Below are 23272 nucleotides of genomic sequence, written 5' to 3'. Positions count from 1 at the left end.
TTGTTTTTTAAAACTATTCCTATATAGCCACTGAAGATGGTCTGAAATATTTGACAAATTAAATAATATTCTTGTGTAAACGTGTATATATTTTATAATCCTAATGTCATAAGTATCTTTAAAGAATCAATTAATATTTCTGTCAGTTTGTATTGAATGTCTTTAATAAGAATGGATTAGTGATTGTTTGAAAACAGGTAGAACGATATCCAGTAATTCATCACCCATATTACTGAATTCCCTTCTTTCAAGATTTGAAATACACTGGTTATTGGATGATAAATGGTTCTCTAACTGTCCAAAGTTTGTTCTGTATCAAAGAAAAACTTGTGCAAGTAGAAATTGTGAGCTCCAGGTGACTGAGTAGTCTCTAAAATTTAGCAAACATAGTAATAGCTTTTGTATCACAGCATATTTTGAGAAAGGCAATCTGAGGCAATTTAAAGGTTAGATCTGTTATGAATTCATTTATTTCAGCTCAAACACTTATCTGTATATATCTGCTATTATCTGGATGAAAATATTTGTACTAGTGCATAACAGAAGAAATCCCCCATCTGTTGTATCACATAGTCTGTGTCTTACCAGAATAATAAAAATGGAAAGTATGCATGCAGACTACAGGTCATGAAAATTACATGAAATCATCAGAAATGAGATCAACTAATAATGATGCCCCGTTATGTAACAGAATACAGTAAGAATATGAGAGTAGTTGACATGTCAGGCATGATTAATTCTGTTGAATGCTTATTTAAGGGTTTGAAGAGATAGTTCTAAATTCTCAGAAAATGTACAAACGAAAAACGGAAAAAAATATGATGCTCTGAAGATTTTCAGCTAACTCTCATAAGAACCGTTTTACAAAACTTCCATGCATTGAGAGCAACCACTAAAATGAGATTTGTATAATCTTGCGAATCAACCCATCATTAAAAGGAAGGCATTTGCCAACTATGGTTCTACATGTGTGTGCGTGCACACACGCACACACAAATCCTATTATGTATCACCATGTTGTTCAACTACATCTGAAGAGAGAACAATAGGCTAAGAGAGAGAGAGAGAGAGAGAGCAGATTTGTGACAAATGTTGCAGTGTTCTGTGTGTTCTGCCCCTTGTTTTGAAAAATATCATATAGAGGTCATGCAGAATGTTCAGTATTGTATAAAAATACTGAGCAAGATTTTCATTAAAAATAATTTATAAATGTCACAGTTTTGGTTAACCTTGATTTGAAAACAGTTTTGCATGTTATTTTAATTTAAATTATAAAAGAAAATTTGAAAATGAGTCATAAAGAGGAGTCTGGCTGGCTTTTATCTTAGCATTGAAAAAGCTAATTAAAAATACTTCAACATAAACCTCCAATAATGAAAACAGTTTCGCACGTTATTTTAATTATAAAAGAAAATTAGAAAACGAATCATTAAGGGAAGTCTGGCTGGCTTTTATCTTAGCATTGAAAAAGTTAATTAAAAAAATACTTCAACATAAACCTCTAATAATGAAAACTTCTCTGATAAGGCAGTTCAAATTTATCTTTCTGACATACAAGTGTGCTTGATATTACATATTCTTACTATGACAATATGTTACAACTAAGAGCTTGTTATAATCAGTCTTTACTTTATATTTCATTTTAGATTGTTAAACCAAAATATATTCATTCTTTGTGTATAATAGAATCAAATTTCCTTGTGGATCATTTGTGGGATATGAGGTTACCTATTTTATGGAAAGTTTGATATATTTATGGTTTTTGAAAGTGGAGACATGGGTTTGAAAATTCCAGGAAATACTGTTGTGTTGCATAATTTTAAGATGATTCCTTAAAAGCAACATATGTATTACTGGAAGAAGTATTAATGATTGTTCTTGATGAAAATAATAAATTCATTATCTATAATGAATTTAAATTTGATGCTACAAATATATGACAACTTCAGGTATATGATGAACTTAATATGTCCAGCACCTTTTATACATATGGATAACATTCTTCTGTTGAAGAATTATGTTGAATAAAATCTTGGATCAATACACTTTTTCATCAAAAAAAAAACAACTCAGGAGGTTGTGGAAATGGCCTTCCCCAATCACTGTCACTTGTTTATGCCATTATGATCATATAATTATATCCTCAAAAGAATTAAGAGCAGCATTGAAGACTGTTCGACTGATCATGGCATTATTTGCTTTACCATGTGTAAAGCAAATAATTCCACCAGGAGTGCATCTAAGATGACATTAAATGCAGATCACACATATAGACAGTGATATTCTGAATGTTATCTCAAAATGCTGCTAGTTCCAATCTCAGCTTCAGTTACCTTCCTTATGTTACTTAAGAAACCTGAGCAGCACTAGTTGAACTTGTTTACCATCCTAGTTATCAAAATAACATGGCTAACAGATAAAAAAAAAAAAAAAAAAAAAAAAAAAAAAAAAAAAAATCAATCCATCTTTTGATAAGAAATGGAAAGCTTTCCATGCTTGGCAGAAAGGATTCGAGCTGCTCTTTAAGAAAATGGTACATCAAGAATTAAACTAGGACAGAAGTACGAAAGTTGAATAGTGATTGCAGAAATTTAGGGAACTAAATGTTTGACACATTACCCTCAAAGCTTCTTTAAGGCAGTCAAGGTATTCTGGGACACTTTCTCAATTAATGTGCGTCATCATCATCATATTCCTGATGTATCCTCAGGGGTGTACAGGATAACTGTGATTATACTACATGAAAAAGCTGCATTATTACTAACTTCCAATCAACAATTTTCCTTCAAATTAATCTGCAATCTGTTAAGATTTCGACATTATCAAATCTAATATTTCTACCTTTCAAGGCACTTTTTACTGTATCACTCTAATAATTGATACAGTAAAAATGCACTTGCATCTTAGTCTTCCTCTGGATCTTTTTTTCCTGGCAAAGGTGACTTGTTTTGCTAATCTTCCCTGTCCCATTCTGTTTAAGTGACCATACCACCTGAGATTAGCTCTGCTAACAATGCCAAGTTCTTCCCTAATATCCTCATTTTTAATATGATACTGCAATTGGTGCCATTATTTACTCCACTAATCTTTCTTAGAACTCTCATACCAGAGGTCTCGTCTGATCAAGTGTTTTATTTCTAACACAGCTCTCAGATTCATAAGTTAAAAATGATTTGGACACTGTTTTGTATATAGATAATTTAGTGTTTTCACTAATTTTTTTATTATTCCATATAAATTTATTCAGCTGACTACCCATCATACGAGCTTTGCTAATTCTGTTGTCTATTTCCAGATTTAACTTGCCATCTGCACTTAAATATGTGATAAAATAGCTGAAATATTTTCGTTGTCTGGTTTTAGAATGCAGCTGAAATTTTCTATGCTCCTGCCTATTTTCATAGTTTTAGTCTTTTTTAATTCCTGATCTTCATAGCACATCTATTACAACAGTTATTCAATTTAATCCGGGAATCTTGCAGACTTGTGCTGGATTTATTCAAAAGTATAACATCATCTGCATAAAGCAAAGAGCTTAGATTAACATTGCCAATTTTGATATCAGATTTAATACTACTTTCCTTCATAATGTGATCCATATAGATAGAGAATAACAGTGAAGATAATTTGCATCCTTGTTGCCCACCTGATTTTGCAGCAAAGCCTCTTCCTGTACCTCCTTCAATTCTAACTGCTGACTGAGAGAGGATACCTCCAGATAGCCTTTAAAGCAGTATTTCCCAACATTTTTTGGATCATGCCCCCACCTCAACGCCTCAAAGATTTTGATGCCCCCCCCCTTCCCAGACAATGGTGAGTGTTTTGAGTATATCAATGATGAGGTGACGAATGCAACATTGTTTTCTAATTGTTCCCCAAAATATTCAAATTGCCCCCCTGTGGGGCATACACCCCACGTTGAGAAACACTGCTTTATAGGAATGTGGAGAACCAACCAGCTTCAGACCTAATGCCCATTCCTCCTCACCTTCTCATAGTGCACCTTCTTAAGTATCTACCTGGATACTGAACAAACAAGGATGGACTGGAAATTTGGGATTAGCGATCAAATTGTATACTTATTGGCTTAAACCACAACATAAAATGATAGCACAACATGACAGAATTTCATGCTGTCTGGGGTATCGCCCCATTAAACAAAGTCCCCGTTGTTTTCGCTAGAGAACCAGGGTGAACAGCAAAAAGTCAGTTACTGGAACAAATCCTGAAACACATTCCAGCTCAACATCACCAGAGTTCAAGATTGGTACAATCAACATATGAAGCCTGAATGGCAAAAAATGGAACTAGCAGAAGAAGGGTGACTAAAACGAAAAGGACAACAAAATCTAGTAAGATGTTTCTAAGCAATAAATACAATATGTTATATTCAGGGTAAAGGAGGAGTAGCTATAGTATTCAACACCAAATACGAAGCTAATCTTGATTGAATCAAGAAGATTAGCTGATATTGCCTGAATGGCAGGCAATATCATGTACAGGGATGTGGACAAATATCAGAATGGGGAACTGGACAATGAGCCTTATTTGTGCCTATGATCCCGAATAAGGTTCTACTAAAGTAGAGGTGGAGAAATTTTTTGAGGCTTTAGAGAAAGCAACTGATACCATGAAAAAGGAAAAGTTGGTTCTTGTTGGAGATCTAAATAACAGAGTAGGAAAGGATTGTCATACATACAGAAATATGTTGGGAAAATTTGGAGAAAAGAGTAAAGCTAATAATAATGGAAAATACTTGTTAGATTTCTGCACAGGACTGTTATTAACACAATGTTCCAACATAAAAATGCGCACAAACTTGCATGCACAGAAGAGGCAAGGAATAAGAAAAATCCAATTGACTGTTATTTTTTATAGTGATGTTTTCACTATAAACAATAACATGGTTTCTTTTCAGTATAAAATCGAATTTCATACTGAAAAGAAGAACATATAAGAAAGTTTTAAAGCGAATAAAAGTTGAGCAGCTGTCTGATGTGAACTGTAGACTAAAATACACAAACATTATTCAAAAAAAAATGGAAGAGTTTGAGAATAGGAACCAAACCTTGGAGATTCATTGGTAAATCCTGAAGAAAACACTGATTGATTCAGCCAGAGAGGCATGGGGTGAAGTGTCTGCAAGGATGGAAAAATCAGAACTGCATGGTGGATCTAAATAGCAGAAGGAAGTTAAAGAGGCAGTGAAGGAAATGAAGAAAGCATACCAAAAGTTCCTGGTAAATAAGTCAGCTTGTGCTCTTAGAGAATACAGAGACAAATGTAAGAAAGCTGAATGCTGTGTAAAACAAGCTAAACAAAAGCCATGGGACGACTTTGGTAAGAACATAGAAAATAAATATCAGGAAGGTAGCAAAATATTCTAGAGGTTGTTGAAAAAGATCAGAAATGGAGGAACGAGTGGTCTAAAGGAATAGAGATGATATAGGTAGCATGAAAACCGGAGAAAAAAATATATTCTTGATGTATTGTGTAATTTCTTCAAAAGCAGTGACAGGACAGTGGTAAGAAACATTTAACAGGCATGCAGTCAGGAATAGGTATCCATACTTGAATTAGAAAAAGCAATCAAAAGCCTGAAATATGGAAAGGCAGTAAAAGCAGATGATATTTGCCTGAGGTTATCGTGGGTTCGAATCCTGTCATGGGCATGGATTTTTGTGATAGTCCGTGAAAATACTAGTGGTGGTGGGCAGTAGATGATGATGGTAGTTGTTCATTGTAGTTCGTGGATTGAGTTGTGGAAAGGAAAGTTGTAAGTAGGTGCCCTCCCTCGAATGAGTCTTTGGACTTCTTGTAGGTGTCACTTAATAATTATAATTATTATTATTTTCCATAGTACAAAAGTCTTGCAATGGCTGCACTGCATAATTCAGAAGGCCTGTACAGAGGGACGAATTCCAGATGATTTCAGTAGAGCTCTCATAGTATCTACAGTCAAACCCCGTTTTTACGTTCCCGCAATTTACTTTTTCCTGCCATTTACGTAATTATCCGTTGGTCCCGTCTTAAGGCCTATTCTTACAATATATTGTTTTCCAGCCATTAACAACTTGATGTGGACGTTATTGCCTGTGATTTGCGTCTTTTCTTGGGTGGCAATACTGATTTTCGAACCGATTTCTGCAGAAATCTGCGCATTTCTGTTCCCAGATGGCGTTGCTTTCGGCTGTAGTTTTGTTTCCGCCATCACGGTGATTTGCATGATTGCAGCAGTGATGAGCGATACCGTGATTTTTCAATCACAGTACGAATTGATATTGCAGAATTTATGCTATGTAATTTACAAGTTGCGGTGGTGGATTATCCATGTTAGTAACATGGAGAAAAAAGACAGAAAATGTATTTCGGTAGAAGAAAAGATGGCAATTCTGCGACGTGTAGATTGGCATGCCGGAACACGTGTTCATTTAGCAAAAGATCTTTGACTCTCCATGTCCACTATGATCACGATAGTAAAAAACAGGCCAAGCATTGAACTCAATGCAAAGCAATCTGGTGCTATGTCAAAAAAAAAAATAAAATAAACCCGAAAAGCAAAACCAATTAACAATTAAAGATTTTTTTGAATAGATAAATGTAAGTAATTGTAAATTCATTTATTTTCAGGTATTAAATTTTGTAATCGAGTATGTAGACTTACATACTAGCAGTAAGTCATCTTTTAGCCTTTTTTTTAATGTTTTTTTTACATTTCCTGCTATTTACACTTTCTTGCTATTTACACTTTTTTCCATCAGTCCCCTGAAAAGTGTAAAAAAAAAAAAAAAAAAAAAAAGGGGTTTTAGTGTATATACAAAAAGGGAAATAAAACTAAATATGAGAATTAGAGTTGTATTAACTGAGCGTTCCGGGTAAGATTTATGCAAGTACACCTCCAAATCAAAAAAAATTAGAGTAATCAATAACTAGAAAATAGTTATTACCAAATATGAATTAGCATCATCTAAATCTATTATATAACCATATAAATGCATAAAAATGTAATATAAATTATAAGAAAACTGTTATCTGAAAATATTCACAAAATTAGAATAATTTTTAACATGGTTCAAAATATTAGAATATTCCACATTTTTTTTACGATTGGTTTTGAGGAGTGCATAGAAATAGCATATATTTCAGTTTCGGCAAGACTGATTCATGCATGAGGAAAGAAAATGTGTGAATGTGCCTAAATCTATGACGTTCAGATGACTTCACAAATTTGATTTTAAATCACTTGTGCCTAAGACGAAGCTGCTTATGACTTCCAATCAAAAGGCAGCTAGAGTGCGATGATGTAAGCAAAGACTGTTATGGGGTGAAGAGGACTGGAAGAAGGTACTTTTTAGTAATGAAAGCATGTTTTGTGTGTCCCATGGTTTTCAAGGGATATGTGTTTAGTGTCTTAAGCAAGAAGCATTTGATAAAGAATGCATGGAATGTTTGGTAAAATTTGCAACCTTTGTCATGGTATGGGCTTGTATGACTGCAGAGGGTCTAGGTAGGCTGTGTATTGTATATGAAAGAGTCGATTCCAAAGTGTACCAAGAAATTCTTGAGCACTTTGTTACTGGCATCGGAAGATTTTTCTGATGATGATTTCCTTTTTCACCAAGATTCAGCTTCTTGCCACACTTCCAACACCACTACTAGATGACTGAAAGAAAGGCAAATCAATGTAATTCCTTGGCTGGCAAACTCACCAGATTTAAGCCCCATTGAGAATTTGTGGGGATTTTATGAAGAAACATCTTCAAGAAGTTGTCCTAAGAGACAAAAATGAATTTGTTTCTAGTCTGCAGACCATATGGGCATGTTTTGATTAAAAAAAAAGTGAACTGCTGTTCACAAATGGATAAAAGCTAAGGGGATGCAATAAAGTACTAATTATCATGTTGTTTTCTCTGACTCTAATTTTAGTGCATTTATTTTCCCATTATTCTAATATTTTGAACCATGTTAAAATTATTCTGATTTTGTGAATGTTTTCAGATAACAAGTTTCTTATAATTTATATTAAATTTTTGTGTTTACATTGTTATATAATCTACAAAGCATAGATTTAGATTATGCTAATTCATATTTGCTAATAATTGCTTCCTAAGCAATAAATTAGAATTGCAAATAAATCAACACATTTTCTTTGATTGTTCTAATTTTTGATTCGGAGATGTATACTTGAGAAATCGTTGAGGAGGATTGTGGAAGGGAAGCTTGGCAAAGAAGAACAACATGGATTTGGGCCAAATAGAGGCTGTCACGATCAGATTTTCACTTTACAACAAATAGTTGAGAAATCTTGGGAATATAACATCTGTATTTAAGTTTTGTAAACAAAAGGTATATGACAAGCTGCCAAGAGAAAAGCTATTCCAAACCCTACAGTTATATGGTGTGAATGGGGCATTATATCAAGTAATACTTAGTCTTTATTTGAGTTGTAAGTCAGCAGTTAGAATTGAAGTACAGGAAGAAAGTTTAATGTTAATCTGGATGTACATTATCCCTTCTGTTATTCATTATCTATATGGATCACATTATGAAGGAAAGCGGTATTAAACCTGATATCAAAATGGAAGATGATAATGTCAAGTCTTTGCTTTATGCAGACGATGTTATACCTCTAAATAAATCTGCTACAAGTCTGCTAGATTCCCTGACTAAATTGAATAACTATTGTAATAAATTTGGTATGAAAATCAGCAATAACAAGACAAAGACAATGAAAAAAGACAGAAACATTGAAAATATCAACTGCATCGTGAATGGAGAACCTGTAAAACAGTTCAGTTACTTAGGCACAATTTTTAGTGAAGATGGTAAAATACATATGGGCAACAGAATCATAAACAACAAAGAAACAACAAGGACCACAAAGTTAGTATGGTAGAAAGTCAACTAAATAAATTTATATAGAATAAGAGAGAAATTAGTCAAAACACTAAATTAGTTATATACAAGATGGTGTTCAAACCAATTTTAACTTATGGATCTGAGAGCTGGATTAGAAATAAAACAATTGACCAAAGAGTACAGACCACAGATATGAGAGTCCTGAGAAAGATTAGGGTCATGAACAGATGGCATCAATGTCAATATCATGTTAAAAATGAGGATATTAGAAAAGAATTTGACATTGTTAGCAAAGCTAATCTAAGATGTTTTGGTCACTTAAACAGAATGGGAGAGGAAAGATTAGCAAAACAAGTGTTCTCTGCTAGGTTGGCAAGAAAAAGACCCAGAGGAAGACCAAGATATAGGTGGATTGATACAGTAAAAAGTGCCTTAGAAGACATAAATATAAGATCTGATGATGTTGGAATCTTGATAATAGATAATTTGGAGGAAAATTGTTGATAGGAAGTCAGTAATGATGCAAGTTTTTCATGTTGTACTATCATAGTATCCTGTACATCCCTTGAGGATAAACATCAGTTATTTGATGATGATGATTTATAGCCTTACTAGAAACCGTGTATTGCTCGATATAATGTTCTATTTTCACTATATATCTGTTGTGTTTTGAAGAGCCATCTTGTGATATACCTTTTCCAGATCCACAACTTAAATACAAATCCTTGTTATATTCCCAAGATTTCTCAACTATTTGTGTTCAAGTGGAAATCTGATCCTGACGACCTCCGTTTGGCCTGAATCCAGCATGTGTTTTACTAAGCTTACATTCCATAATTTTTCTGAGCCTTTTCTCAAGTATATTTTTGCATAAATCTTACTGGGAACACTCAACAGGGAAATACCTCTGTAATTCTCACATTCAGTTTTAGTTCGCTTTTTATTGATGGATACTATGAGAGCTCTGCCCTAATCATCTGAACTTCAAGCCTCTAAATTATGCCATGCAGCTACCATAAGACCTCTATACCTCCATATTTGAGCATTTCTGGTCAAATTGTATCTCCCCCCCCCCCAACTGCCTTTTCACATTTCATTTTTTATGACTTTTTCTTCTACTTCAAGTATGACTACATTCTGGTTGGGAGGTCCCTACCACCATGATGACAATGCTTGTTTCATTTAGCAGTATTTCAAAGTAATTACTCCAGACATGTACAGTTCCTTTTATCTTCAGTTTTCATGTCGTGTTTATCATCTTTGATTCCTTTTATAGTACTTTTTCCTCCATTTCTAAGGTTTTTCAATAGCTTCCAAAATATTTTGCCATCTTCCTGATATTTATTTTCTATGTTCTTACCAACTTCTTCCCATGACGTTTGTTTAGCTTGTTTTACACAGTGCTTTGTTTCTTACATTTTTTTTCTGTATTTTCTAAGAGCACAAGCTGACTTATTCACCAGGAACTTTTGATATGCTTTCTTCTTTTCCTTGACTGACTCTTTAACTTTCTGATTCCACCATGGAGTGCTTATTTTTCTATCCTTGCAGACAACTTTATCACATGCCTCCCTAGCTGAATCAATCAGTGTCTTCTTCAGAGTTTTCAAATTCTTTCATTTTTTTTTTCTTAAATGATGTTTGCTTATCTAATTCTATAGTTCACTTCTGAAAGCTTCTGAACTTTGATTTGTTTTAAAACTTTCTTATATACTCTTCTTTTCAATATGAAATACAATTTTATCCTGCTCACAACTAAATAGTGATTACTCCTATTTCAAATCCTCTGTATGCTCTCTTTTTTCTAAACCAGTGGGAAAATTATCAACGCTATCAACCATAACATAGTCAGTGAGCTTTTTCTTATTTCTTGCCCCTTCTTCCCATGTTGAATTTATGCACATTTTGATGTTGGAATGTGGTGTTAGTAATAACTAGTCTGTGTCCTTAACAGAAATCCAGCAGGCACTTAACCATTATTAGTAGCTTTTCTTTATTTCTCCAAATTTTCCCCAAACATTTCGATATGTCTGGTAATCATTTCGTACTCTGCTGTTTAGATCTCTAGTAAGAACCAACTTTTCCTTTTTCATTGTGTCAGCTGTCTTTTCTAATCCCTCAAAAAAATTCTTCCGCTTCTAAGTAAAACCTTCTTTGGGACCATAAATAAACACAAATAAGTCATTGTCCAGATTATCATCATATTTAGTGTTGAATACCATAGCCAATCCCTCTTTTTCCCATTTGTTATTGCGTGAATATAACGTTTTGTATTTGCTGCTTAGAAAGATCTCACTTGTTTTTGTCTTCTTGGTTTCAGTTGATCTGGTACATATTTAATTCTACTGCTAGTTCCATCTTTTTTCTACAGATGCTTCTTACATTGATAGTACTGGTCTTGAACTTTGCTGATGTTGAGTTGGGATATATTCTGGGATTTGTTCCAATAGCTGACTTTGTGCCATTCACTCTGGTTTCCTAAAGAAAACAGTGGGGCCTTGTTTAACCGGGTGATACCCTAGCTGGCACGAAATTCTTTCATGTTGTACCATGATTTTACATTGTGGTTTAAGCCAATAAGAATTTGGTAGACTAAATCTCAAATTGCCAGTCCATCTTTATTCATTCAGTATCTTGGTAGATAACAGGGTGTACCAGGAGAAAGTGAGGATTTGACATTAGGTCAGATGCTCTGATTCATTCTCCACATTCCTTTAAAGGCTATATGGAGGTCTCCTTCCTGTTTTAGAGCTTTGATGCTTAATGTTTGTTGAAGGGAATATATTAGAGATCCAGTTGAAAACGGTTTGCCCATTAATTTCTCAACAAAAATTCTCCTAAAGCATTGATTCCAACCTGAGGTTTGGAATCTAAGGGGTTTGCTGAGCTGTTTCAGGGGATTCACTAAAAATTCTGTAACGGCATCTGCTTAGATAGATATTGGTATATATTTTGTAAACTACAAAAGTGTTTAATATGAACAGAAGTGTCTAATATGAATAAGGGGAAAAAGAAGTAGCTTGAGTAGCATGGAAAAAGTCACATCAATTAAGTGGTGTCAATGGAACTTGCTGTAGATCGAGGAATGAGCTGTTATGTTTGTATACAAATGCTAGAAGCATAAGAAACAAGGTAAATGAAATGGTTGCATTAATCGAGTCTGTTCACCCAAGAATTGTTGGAATATGTGAGACATGGTTGGATGTGGATGATGTCCTCACAGGAATAGAGATGAAAGGGTATTATGTGTTTCATGAAGATAGAACGGGAGGGGGGGTGTGCTATTGATGATAGAGAAAGAGTTATAGCTATACAAGGTAGAGATGTAAGAATGAAATAGTGCCAAGTGGTTTTGAGTGGTGTGAGGTAGAGGTGAATAGAATGAAATACTTAGTCGAATGTTGTTATAGACCTTGTGATATGGATGTAGTGACAATGAAATGTATAATGAAATTAAGCCATGCAAATAAGAAAAGGGTGATTTTAATCATCTCATCAGAGGATGGATGTAATTATAAATGAGGTGTCAAATCACCCTCCAGTTGGTGAGAGTAACCATGAAGTGATTACCTCGGTGGTTGCCTGCAGTTCAAGGTCCTCTGTGAGCATAGGTTATATGTGGAACTATAAGGCTGCTGATTATGAGGAGCTCAGGAGACAGCTTGCAGGTTTAGCATGGAATGAGGAGTTAGCTGGAAAGGAGCTTTGTGCAGCTTGGGGGATATGCAAGAACTCTCTACTAGAAGCAGTGTTTAAATGTATTCCATGGATCAGAAGGTTAAATAAGCTAGGTGTGAAATGGATGAATGATGAGATTAAGCATGTGATACAAGAAAAAGGGCATTATGGAGACAGCATAAGAGAAGTGGTAATAACCAATTCCATGAGGATTACAAAGACCAGGCAAGATGGGTGACTTTGGTTGGTGAGGGTAGCAGAAGTGAGATATGAGCAGCAGTTAGACAATGAAGCCAAAAAGAATCCTAGGGAGTTCTTTCAATATGTAGCCAGCAAAAAAAAAAAAAAGGAAAGATGACATTGATTAGAGAAAATGGTATAAGAAGAACTGCTGCAGAGGTTATTGTTGAGATACTTAATGAGCAGTTCATAAAGGTCTTTCATTCTTATGATTGTGAAATCATTGAGAGTTTGAGAGCAGTTGGTGATGAGGAGGAGAGGCTGACTGTAAGTGAGCAAGAGGTACATGGGGAACTGAGCAAACATAATGTTAATAAGACTGTGGGACTTGATAATATATCATTACATATTTTGAAGAAATGTGCCAGGGAGTTGGCATCTGCCTTGACATATTTGTTTAATGAGTCTTGCAGTTGGGGATGCCAATTCAGTGTTTGAAAATGTAAGGTTTTAAATTTTGGGAAACAAAGATGGGATATAGAATTTATGCTTTGTGGGATATATTGTTGGAGGTGGAGGAAATAAGAGATCTTTGGATGATGGTAGATAAGGATCTAAAATTTAGAGGACATTGCCAAAATTGTGAGTACAACACAACGAATTCTGGGAATGATGTGGAGGACACTGACTTTAGAAGCAAGGAGATTCTTGTTCCATTGTATGAGGCTCTGATTAGGCCACACATGGATTATTGTGCATGCACAGATTTGGTCTTCTGGTTTTCAAAGGATGAAGAAATGTTGGAAAGGGTTCAGAGGTGACTTACTAAGGTAGTTTCTGATCTCTGGATTGTCGAATATGAGGAAAGGTTGAGAAGATGCAATCTGCAGATCTGGTGGATAGGAGGAAGAGGGGGGTGTGTGATATGATAGAGACCTACAAGTTTAATAAGGGATTTTATAAAAGAACAATGTTGAAGAGGTTTTACCGAAAATGGTTGGGAGATCCGGGGAGAACAAGAGGTCATCCCTGGAAGCTGAATGAGGAGGTTGTGAACAAGGGATGAGAAGCATGTTTTTTGCATACCAATATGTGTGACACCATTCAGTCAAGTATACACAGTCTACAGTAAACAGTGCTAGTAGCTTATTAGAATATTAATACTAACATAATTCATAGACATGAACTTTTTTATACATGCAGATTAGGTAAAGAAAAAATAAGGCATTTAATATCAAACATTTTATGTGTATATCATCACATATTCAGAGAGAACACAAAGAAATGAACAGTATATGAAGTGAGCTTAAAAAAGAATTTATAAATTGAAATGTTATGAATTATAACATTTACATGAAAATTAAATATGTAGTGCAAATGTAATTCATAGATTATTTATGTAAAGTGAATATAAAGTTTATTTTAAAAAATAACAAAATCAACTTATATAGAATTTCATGCAAGAATTGTGTATAATAGGAATAAACATTAGATGCTTATGAGAGTTCAAAGTCACTATTTCCCATGAAAATGAAAATTATGGACCATCATTATGATTTAGATTAAGCTCCTTGTGAAGTGCTTCATAGTCTTCTTTGAAGTTTCTCTCTTAAATTTGAAAACATGTTTGTGAAGGAAAGCTTTCCATCCCCGGCAAAAGGATTTATTGAATTGTTCCACAGGATCCTGTGGCTAGTAGAAACTTCATGTTCTCTAAGAGCAGATTTCTTGGCTTGTGGAAAACTAATATAATGCATATGTTCTGATGATCAGATGTTTACTGCATGACCCATCTAGCCAAAGCAGAATAGAACTGCAGAAACAAGAACTGTGGTTCTTGTTTATGCAGATTCACTCCTGGTTCAGCTGAAAGAGGAAGTTTGTCTTTGTTGAAAGGCAAGATAGAAAAAAAAACAACAACTTGTATATGTCTTGAAAGCTGTCCTGAAGTTAAAAAAAAAAAAATCGAAGCATTGAGATTTGTCTTTTATACAAAGAATGGAAATTATCTTTATCTGATGATAAGCATTATTAGTAAGAGAGTAATTATCTAAGATGGGTTGTAATTTTTGGCTGGAAAGTTATATAATTAATGCATTGTAATTCTAAGTATAAGTATCTGCAGAAGAGTAGACATGCCCTGTGGGCAAGTCCCGAAAATTCCAAATTTTTGTGAAGGCTAATGCATTCTGTCATGGAGAATGTATTTTCTGGTAGGCTAGAGTTGAAATCACCAGTATTCTTAATGTTACAAGATGATTTTCCAGTTTGATTGGAAAGCAGGTTAGAAATTTTGACAGTTTATAAGTAGGACAACCAATACAACCAACAACTTGTCACAAACTGCCAAAAACATATCACATCCATAGCTGTTGCATCCTTCAAATATTTATAGCATCACAAATGTGAAATGAATTATTTTGATCGTGAGATAAATTTAAAACATAATTTTAAACAATTGCTAAATAACATTGAGTATGATGCATGCACTTATTTATTTGTTTTTCCTTTTAATACTTATGTGATTAATTTTTCATTCTTATTTTCAGGTATTGAAAAGGAATACGAACAGAAGTTATTGCCTGATGGGAAAATGAATATAGATGGCTTTGTATGTGTTTTTGATGTAAGTGAAATACAGGGGCGTAGTATTGAGAAACAGGTTGAATTTACAGCCCTCATTTTAAATAATTTAATTAAAACCAAAAAACCAATTGTTCTAGCTAATACAAAAAGTGATGAGGCTAAGGAATTGTACATTAAAGAAGCCGAGAAACTAGTAAACCGAAAGGAATATAAGAACAACATTCCAATTGTTGAAACTTCAGCACATGAAAATGTTAATGTTGAACTAGCCTTTATTGTTGTAGCTCAGATGATAGATAGGACAAAAGGAAAGTCAAAAATTGTGCCATTCGTTGAGGCAGCACGAGCACGAAAGGAAGTGCTCGATGTTGCCACAGAGGCATATCAGTCACTTATACGTGCTCAAGTCACAGATTACCGTGCCCTATGGAGTTCAGTTAATAAGAAATTTGCACAAAATCAAGACTTTGTTCATTATTGCGATCTTTTTGGACATGAAGCTGCCCAGAAGATGTTTAGACGGCATGTTAAAAAACTGAAAGAAGAATATATTGGCAGGAAGATGCAAATGTATATAAGGATATTACCTGAAGTACTTAGTGAATTGCTTCCTGATCTTGCAAGCATAGGTGATGGGTAAGTAATTCAATTAAGGATATTCTTGGTAACATCAAAATTTTTGTTCATGCTTTTAACATGTTATGAAAAATTTGAAAAACATGCTTGATCATATCCTTACAATTGTTTTTGCTTTAATCATTAATCTCATCTCCATTAATTGAGTTCCTTTAATCAATTAAATGTTGTACTTTCTTGCCAGCTCAATGTACAACTGAATCTTGACTGTATTTAGGCAATTATTGCATAATTATATATAACACACCAAATTTTTGATTCTCATTTCCTTCCCACTCAAAAATATTCAAAAGTTATCACTCCAAGACAGAGTATAAAGAAGACATAAAATTACACATTAAGACATTAGCAATTAACAGTAAATGATTATAAATTTCAATTTTTATTGACAGTACAGTATTTACTTAAAGTGGAATGAGTTATTTTTAGGTAGGTTTTGTTTTTGCCTTTTAACAGTATTGCATAACACACTTATGGTCAACTTTCACTATAGCAGATACCATAATAACAAACTGACTGTAAACAAGCTTTTTTCCCTGACCTCATTTCATAGGCATAATGCCATTTTGAAGAAAATTCACTATATAACAAGCTGCCCACTATAAGAAATTAAAAATGCCAAGAAATTATATTCTTGTTTAATCCATATTCAAGTTTAACCAAACAAAGTTTGCATGTGAAGTTTCTTCATGACTAGGCTATTTGCATATAGAAGCCAATGACCTCTCATTAATTGTATTAGTATCCCATAATGTAAAGCACACATCCTTTAGGGATGTGCTTTGCATTATGGATAATACACAGAATACAAATTGCTGACTTCTGGGTGGGGTTCAAAGAATCATGCAAAGAGCAAGAAACTAAGAGGACAATCTTGCTTTATTTCTTTAATTTTTATTTGGTCTGATAGGAACTCCTTGACTAGGAAGCAGGTAGTTTCCATTAATAGGCTCCTTTGATGATGGATAGTAGCCTTTTTCCCATGAAAGATACCAAGAAATTATATACTGGGTTTTAATCCTTTTCCCAAGCAAGCATAACAATGATTTGCACGTGAAATATATTCATGTCTGAGTTACTTGTATATAGAGGCTAATCACTTCATATCACTTGCCTTAGTATGTATCCCATAATGCAAAGCACCCCCCCCCCTTGTGGACATGTATAACGCTATTCATAACGACAGTACTGGATTAAGGGGCAGGATGATTGGGTACCCACCCCTGGTGCCAGACATAAGGGGAAAAAACTAAGATCGGCACTAGGTCCTTAGAGCCTGTGCTCCTTCCAAAAATAATGAAAATAATGATTTGCAAATTTCAAATTCAAAAATGACAATTTACTTCCAGAAAACATCAGTTTGCCTTTAGAAACTACAATTTTTAAAAGCAAGCAATTTGCAGAATATAGTTCCAAATACGTGGGTTGCATTGAGAATTTTGCTGACAATTTCAATAACGGTAGCAATAGCTGAAAGAAGTTTTAGCAAATTAACAAATTTATGAAATTATTAATAATTTGAAAAAATACAATTAGAAAATACTTAAGTATAAAAAAAAGCTTAGTGGCATTACACATGAAGTCTGTCTGCCCAGGGCACGAAATTATCTTGGTCCAATACTGCATCATGGGAAGGCTACTATCCAGACTGGTTTTGACCTTTATTGAAGTCTCATCAGTGGGAGCCAGACCTGGGAGAGATACCAAGACCAAAGTAATGCAGTAGTCATATATACAGGGTGTTCGGGATAAATTTGACATATTTATAATTAATTATATTTTTCCGTAAGTTACATGTATTAACACACACTTCTCTTCATTTAAAAGTTTGGACCCTTCTTCATTCATATACAAGATGTCAGAAAGGATGGATAGCTGGAACCCACCTGAATCATGGAAGAGAATAACTTGTATCATGATGATTCGTGCCCGCCATCAAAATAAGGATATTACGACTGCTGCCCAATGCTCCCTGAATAGAGTAAAAACAATCAGGCATGAACTAGAGACTTGCAATGGTGACTACGAGGATGTAGCAAGAAGAAAGATCCCTAGCAGACGATCTGATTGCGTTCGTACAGCAGAATTCCTCGCAAATCTGCAGGAACAGGTGTTGAAGAACCCTGGCATTGGAATTCGGGCTTTGTTCGTAGAGTTGCTAACTGTAGTCAAGCCCTGGATAACAAGGGTAGCCAATGGTAGGCCGTATGTATGGCAGCAGGATTCGGCCCCTTGCCACACCTCTGGGAAAAGTCAAAAATGGTTGTCTGAAAATTTCTACGACTTCACCAGTCCAAATGTTTGGCCTCCAAACTCCCCAGACCTTAACCCCATGGATTATTTTGTATGGGGCGCAGTTGAAAAAGACACCAATCGCACTTCCAGTAATACAAAAGCCCAGTTAATGGATAAAATTAAAACAGTTTTTGCGGCCCTTCCCAGGGAGACTGTAGCATCAGCTTGTTCGAGGTTCCGAAGCAGAATTGAAGCTGTGATCGATGCTAATGGTGGTTATTTTGAGTAAATCTTGTTGATAGTATTGTAATTAACTCTGCCTGTAATGTTTTTTTGTCAATTCATTAAATTTAATAGATACAAAGAAGATTTTCTTTTTCCTTACGAAACTGTCAAATTTATCCCGAACACCCTGTATATCATATACAAGTAACCAAAAGGTGCTCAGACGTGAATATATTTAACGCACAAACATTGTTTTGCTTCCTTGGGAAAAGGATTAAAACCAATTATATAATTTCTTGGTATCTTTAATGTATAATAAACCCAAGGTAAAAAATCTTTTTTCATCTTTCTCTCATCCAGAGATTTTTTTACTAATAAAGTCGAGCACCTTTTGGCTACTTGTATATGAGATATATATGACTTCTGCATTACTTCAACCTTGGTATCTCTACTGGGTCTGTCTCCCACTGATGAGACCTCAATAAAGGTTGAAACTGGTCTGGGTAGTGGCTCTTCCCATTATGCATAGCAATATACACATCTAAAAAGGGAGTGTGTGCTTTGCATTAAGGGATACGTACTAAGGCAAATGATATCAAGGCATTAGCCTCTAGATACAAGTAACTCAGACGTGAATATGTTTCACGCACATATTGTTTTGCTTCCTTGGGAATAGGATTAAAACCAAGTATATAATTTCTTGGTATCTTTAACATATAATAAATCCAAGGTAAAAAAAAAAAAAAAAAAAAAAAAAACATAGTACAGCCTATTTCCCATTCCAGTGTACTGGAGGATTTGAAACAAAGAAGGATGCTAGACACTTTAGAAATGTTTTGTTAGTATTTTTCCACAGGAAAGAAATAGATGAGATAGAATAATTTGACTACTCAACTAATTTTTTGAAAATTCTTATTTCTTATCATCAGGAGAAATAAGTGAATAAACTAAAAAAATGCAACAATAGTTGGTATACATAATTAAAATATTTGAACATGAATAATAATGGAAAGCATGCATTAGCTATGTCGTTTTCTGGCTCATGGACTTCTGTATACTACTTAGAACTATGTGCACTCATGATGAATTAGAGAAGACCATACCTGATGTAAAATCATTCCTTGTTTTTTTGATGCACTGTAGAGAATTTTTCATCATTTCAGCTGATTCTTTGAATGCTCTTGAAAAAAAAAAAAAAAAAAATCTGTAATCTATTTGGCTTGTTGCCATAATACTTGATGTTTAGTTTCACTTGTAGGTGCTGCTAGTTGTGTTTCCTTTTTGTTCTCTCTGTTCTTGATGTGTTCAGATTGGTGTACTTTTCCAGAGCTGCCTGCCTATCAAAAAGCCTGGTATATTTTGCATATACCAGGCTTTTTAAGAGGTGGATGGGAAGTTTTGGAGGTTTCAGATTAGATATCTTGTTGGGGGAGAGGTGAGAAGGCAACCTATATATTTTATTGATGTAGTGTCCTTGACATTTTATCAGTGACTAACTGACTGTATATAGGGGAGAAACTGTTCCTCTGCAGTCTTGTTTTTCATGTTCATCTGATTATCTTGGAGAATGACTTAGAATTTTGTTGACTAATTTTCTGTTATAACCATCCTTTGGTAGAATGATGATGAGGTGGTCAAGCTCTTAATTTCTTTTATCTATATTGCTGGAGATTTTGTAAGCTCACATAGAAAATGAGTAATGCCTATTTTTTGGACCGGGTGGTGATGGGATGTGGTGTGCAAATATCTTCCAATGTTTGTTGGCTTCCTATACTGTGAGAAATTGACTATTCTGCTTGGATACTTCAAGTGTGTCTAAAAATGGTAAAGACCTGTTTTCTTCCAGTTCAACAGTACATTTAATACGAGGGTCACTGCTATTCAGGTACGAGAGAAATTCTTCTAATTGGGTAATAGTCTGACCAAACACTGAATGTTGTTCAGTGTCTGAGCCAAATTTTAGGCTATGTTGTGATGCGTTCTATGAAGTGCATTGCGTTCTTTACAAATGAGGTTGATTTACCAATGTGAGAGTTTTGTTAGATATTTGGATAGCAATCAAGCTGTAGAATACTTTGCATCAACAATGGATCTCAGTGGTAAGCCATGCTTGTGCATGTTTGGGACTCCATAAATTCTTGGTACTAGATATGTTTTTTTTTAAATCAAATTATTGGTCTTGTTATGGAAATAACCCATTGGATCATGAACCAGTTTTGTTTAGGTGTTTGTATCATCCTGTAGTGATTGGCATTTCTTGTATGTATTCTGCATGAAAAAATATTAAAGGATAAGAGCATCATAGTTTTGGATTCTGATTATGTAGAGATTAGAGTAATTATTATTTGGTTCAGAATCCAACATGATCTTCCATCACAAAGGCTAGACTTGTAATTATGTAAATCACTTGTTTATAATTTAATATTCATATAACTACCTTTAATTTTATCTAATATTTAATTAATTAATCAAAGATATGTATTAATAATGAAAAGACTGTATTAAATATTATTAAGCTATTTTATTCATTACTATATTAATATTATAAGAACTTGTATTTGATAATTTAACTGCGCATTAATTGAAATGTAAATATTCTCTATTTATTCCTATTTGTAGAAGCTTAACATTATGCAATAGCTCAATTTTATTATGTTTTGTTTTGTTGTCATGGAGACGTATGTAAGTGAGCGAGCACGAGTTTGGAACAGCACGTGAGGAGAATGTTGAAAATTATTAAAAAGAGTTTTAGTCAAAGAAATCACGAGAACAATTTAGGCGGGAAGAACGCATATATAAAGGAAGAACACTGAAAAAATAGATTAGAGAGGAAACAGAGAGAGAGGATTGGCATTGGGTTGGAATCGTAGCATTGGGCATTCGGGAATCAGAGTGTAATAATAGCGAGTCGGCGAGTTACTCAAGCAGCTAATTTAAGTATACTAGTCGAGAAGCAGTTAGCTAATAAGGTGTAGAATAACAATTATAGCTACGGAAAACAGCTGAGAGACTATTAAATAGACTAGCGATACTTGAATTGAGATTTAATTTCAGCGCCGACCTTTCAAGGACATACGGAACCTTGAAGCAAAGCACGGAGTAACTAGAGAATAGTAGAGGCTGTGAAGTTTAATGATAGCTGTGTTTAGAATTATAGTGCCTAAAGAATTAATTGAATGCCGGAGGAATGGACAACTGTGCATATAAAACTTCAAGTCAAGGAATTAATGTGTGTTACCTTAATTCATAAGTGATTAGCAGTACTTCATGCAAGAAAGTTTGATTAAGTGCATTGTATCCGTTGATTAATTCAGTTATTGCTTAGAAGATATATTTTAATAAATGCCGTTTGTTGTTAAAAGTGTTTACAGTTTTAAAAAGTGTTTGTGTGTAAGTTGATGAAGAAAGAAGATTATCGGTAAGAACATTCCAACCATTAATATTCCTATGCAGAGATGTGAGTGTGTTTCATCCTAGAATTTCTTTGTTAACAGTAACTATTGCGAAGATTAGCTGAAGTGTAAATTTAAAAGTGTTTGCTTGTAAAGTGGTGTTACTGCGATTTTATTGTATTTGGAACTTAAGGAACTGTGAGAAGACTGTATTAGAGATAACAAATTTGCCATTGTCTGAATTTGTATGACAGTATTATCAGAAAGGCTGAAGTGTTTATAATAACTTAATTAGTGATTTGATCTTAAGTGTAAAATTTGTAATTTTAAAATTAAATGTTTGTTTTGTTAATCAAAAGTTGTAATTTGCCTGAATCTCTTTTACTGCACCATTCATAAAATATTCTAACCAAAGCGGGTGAATTAAGTAAGTCAAATATACTCGGTCAGTATATATAATAACAACATATAAAGGAAGGTAGTTGAGAGTTGATTTATCTTCAATTCTTGAACTAATTCAAATATAAAGTGGCGCAGTCTTTAAATATAAATTTTCTTTATATTTGAGTTAGAAATCAACTTACAACTTATCAATTAGTTAAGAACATCGTAATAGTAATCATGTCGGATCCAAAGTATAGATTGAGAAGAAGTAGGATCCAACAATAGTACTGAAATCTGACAAAGGCAACACAAGTCTTAATGAATTCAGTAGAATATGTTCCATTTTGTCTGCATTTCAATATGATTCCATTCTCTAGCTATCATAATGTAGTGGTGTTGTATAAGTATGGCTGCAGTTCCTAGAAGAGTCATTATGTAAATTCTGCATTTATTAATGTTAAGATACATCTACGATATTGTCACTCTGTTGTCAGCATTAGCCTTTCTTTGTCTCTTTCGATGTTTTAGAAAAGATCCAAGGGGTGGGTACAAGAATAAGAACTTCTACTCCGGGCCCTTTCAAAACTCTAGTAAGACTGGAGTGGGCATTTGTCTGTTAAGGCTTTTTTATCTGTAGAAGTATGTCTCTTGGCAAAATAACAGCCTAATATTATGGGATAGCATAAGTGTCCATATGAATTCTTATTTAACTGGACTGTGGAATCCTTATACATTTAATTAAGCAAGATAGAAAGGAGATATGATTAGTGAAATGTAGCTAGTACATCTTTGGTCTAGATTTGAGATTAATCGAATGAAGTTTTCAATTAATGAAGGAGCAGTCGTATATTTTACTCATGGTTAAATATTTTTGCATTTGCTTTTATTTTTTTAAATTTATTAATTCAGTTATTTTGTTCTTTTCTTGATGTGGAAGTTGGTTATTTATTTTTATTATGTGAACATTATTTATACTCAGATCTTTGCATCAGTGTACTTCATTATTTTTTCTTTGGTCGAATTTTTTATTGTATTCAGTCATATCTTTTTATTGTATTGAATTTTTTCTTTCTAATTTTTATTTTATTTTATTTATC

General features: G+C 34.0%; 1 protein-coding gene across 11 annotated transcripts in view; it reads left to right on the top strand.

Annotated features, from left to right (window-relative positions):
* RhoGAPp190 (Rho GTPase-activating protein 190) overlaps window positions 1–23272 on the top strand; it is a 723033-nt gene that overhangs the window by 97724 nt on the left and 602037 nt on the right. For all 11 annotated transcript variants that reach the window (XM_090410500.1, XM_090410505.1, XM_090410503.1 and 8 more), the window contains exon 3: window positions 15267–15939. In XM_090410500.1, the coding sequence (XP_090266626.1) occupies window positions 15267–15939 (673 nt within the window). The remainder of the gene's footprint in view (window positions 1–15266; window positions 15940–23272) is intronic.

This window comes from Typopeltis vanoorti, chromosome 20 (assembly GCF_054136105.1).
Source record: "Typopeltis vanoorti isolate ZY-2024b chromosome 20, IOZ_Tvanoo_1.0, whole genome shotgun sequence".
Lineage (NCBI taxonomy): Eukaryota > Metazoa > Arthropoda > Arachnida > Uropygi > Thelyphonidae > Typopeltis > Typopeltis vanoorti.
The sequence above is the reverse complement of the archived record's forward strand: the minus strand, read 5'-3'. Positions and strand labels throughout refer to the sequence as shown.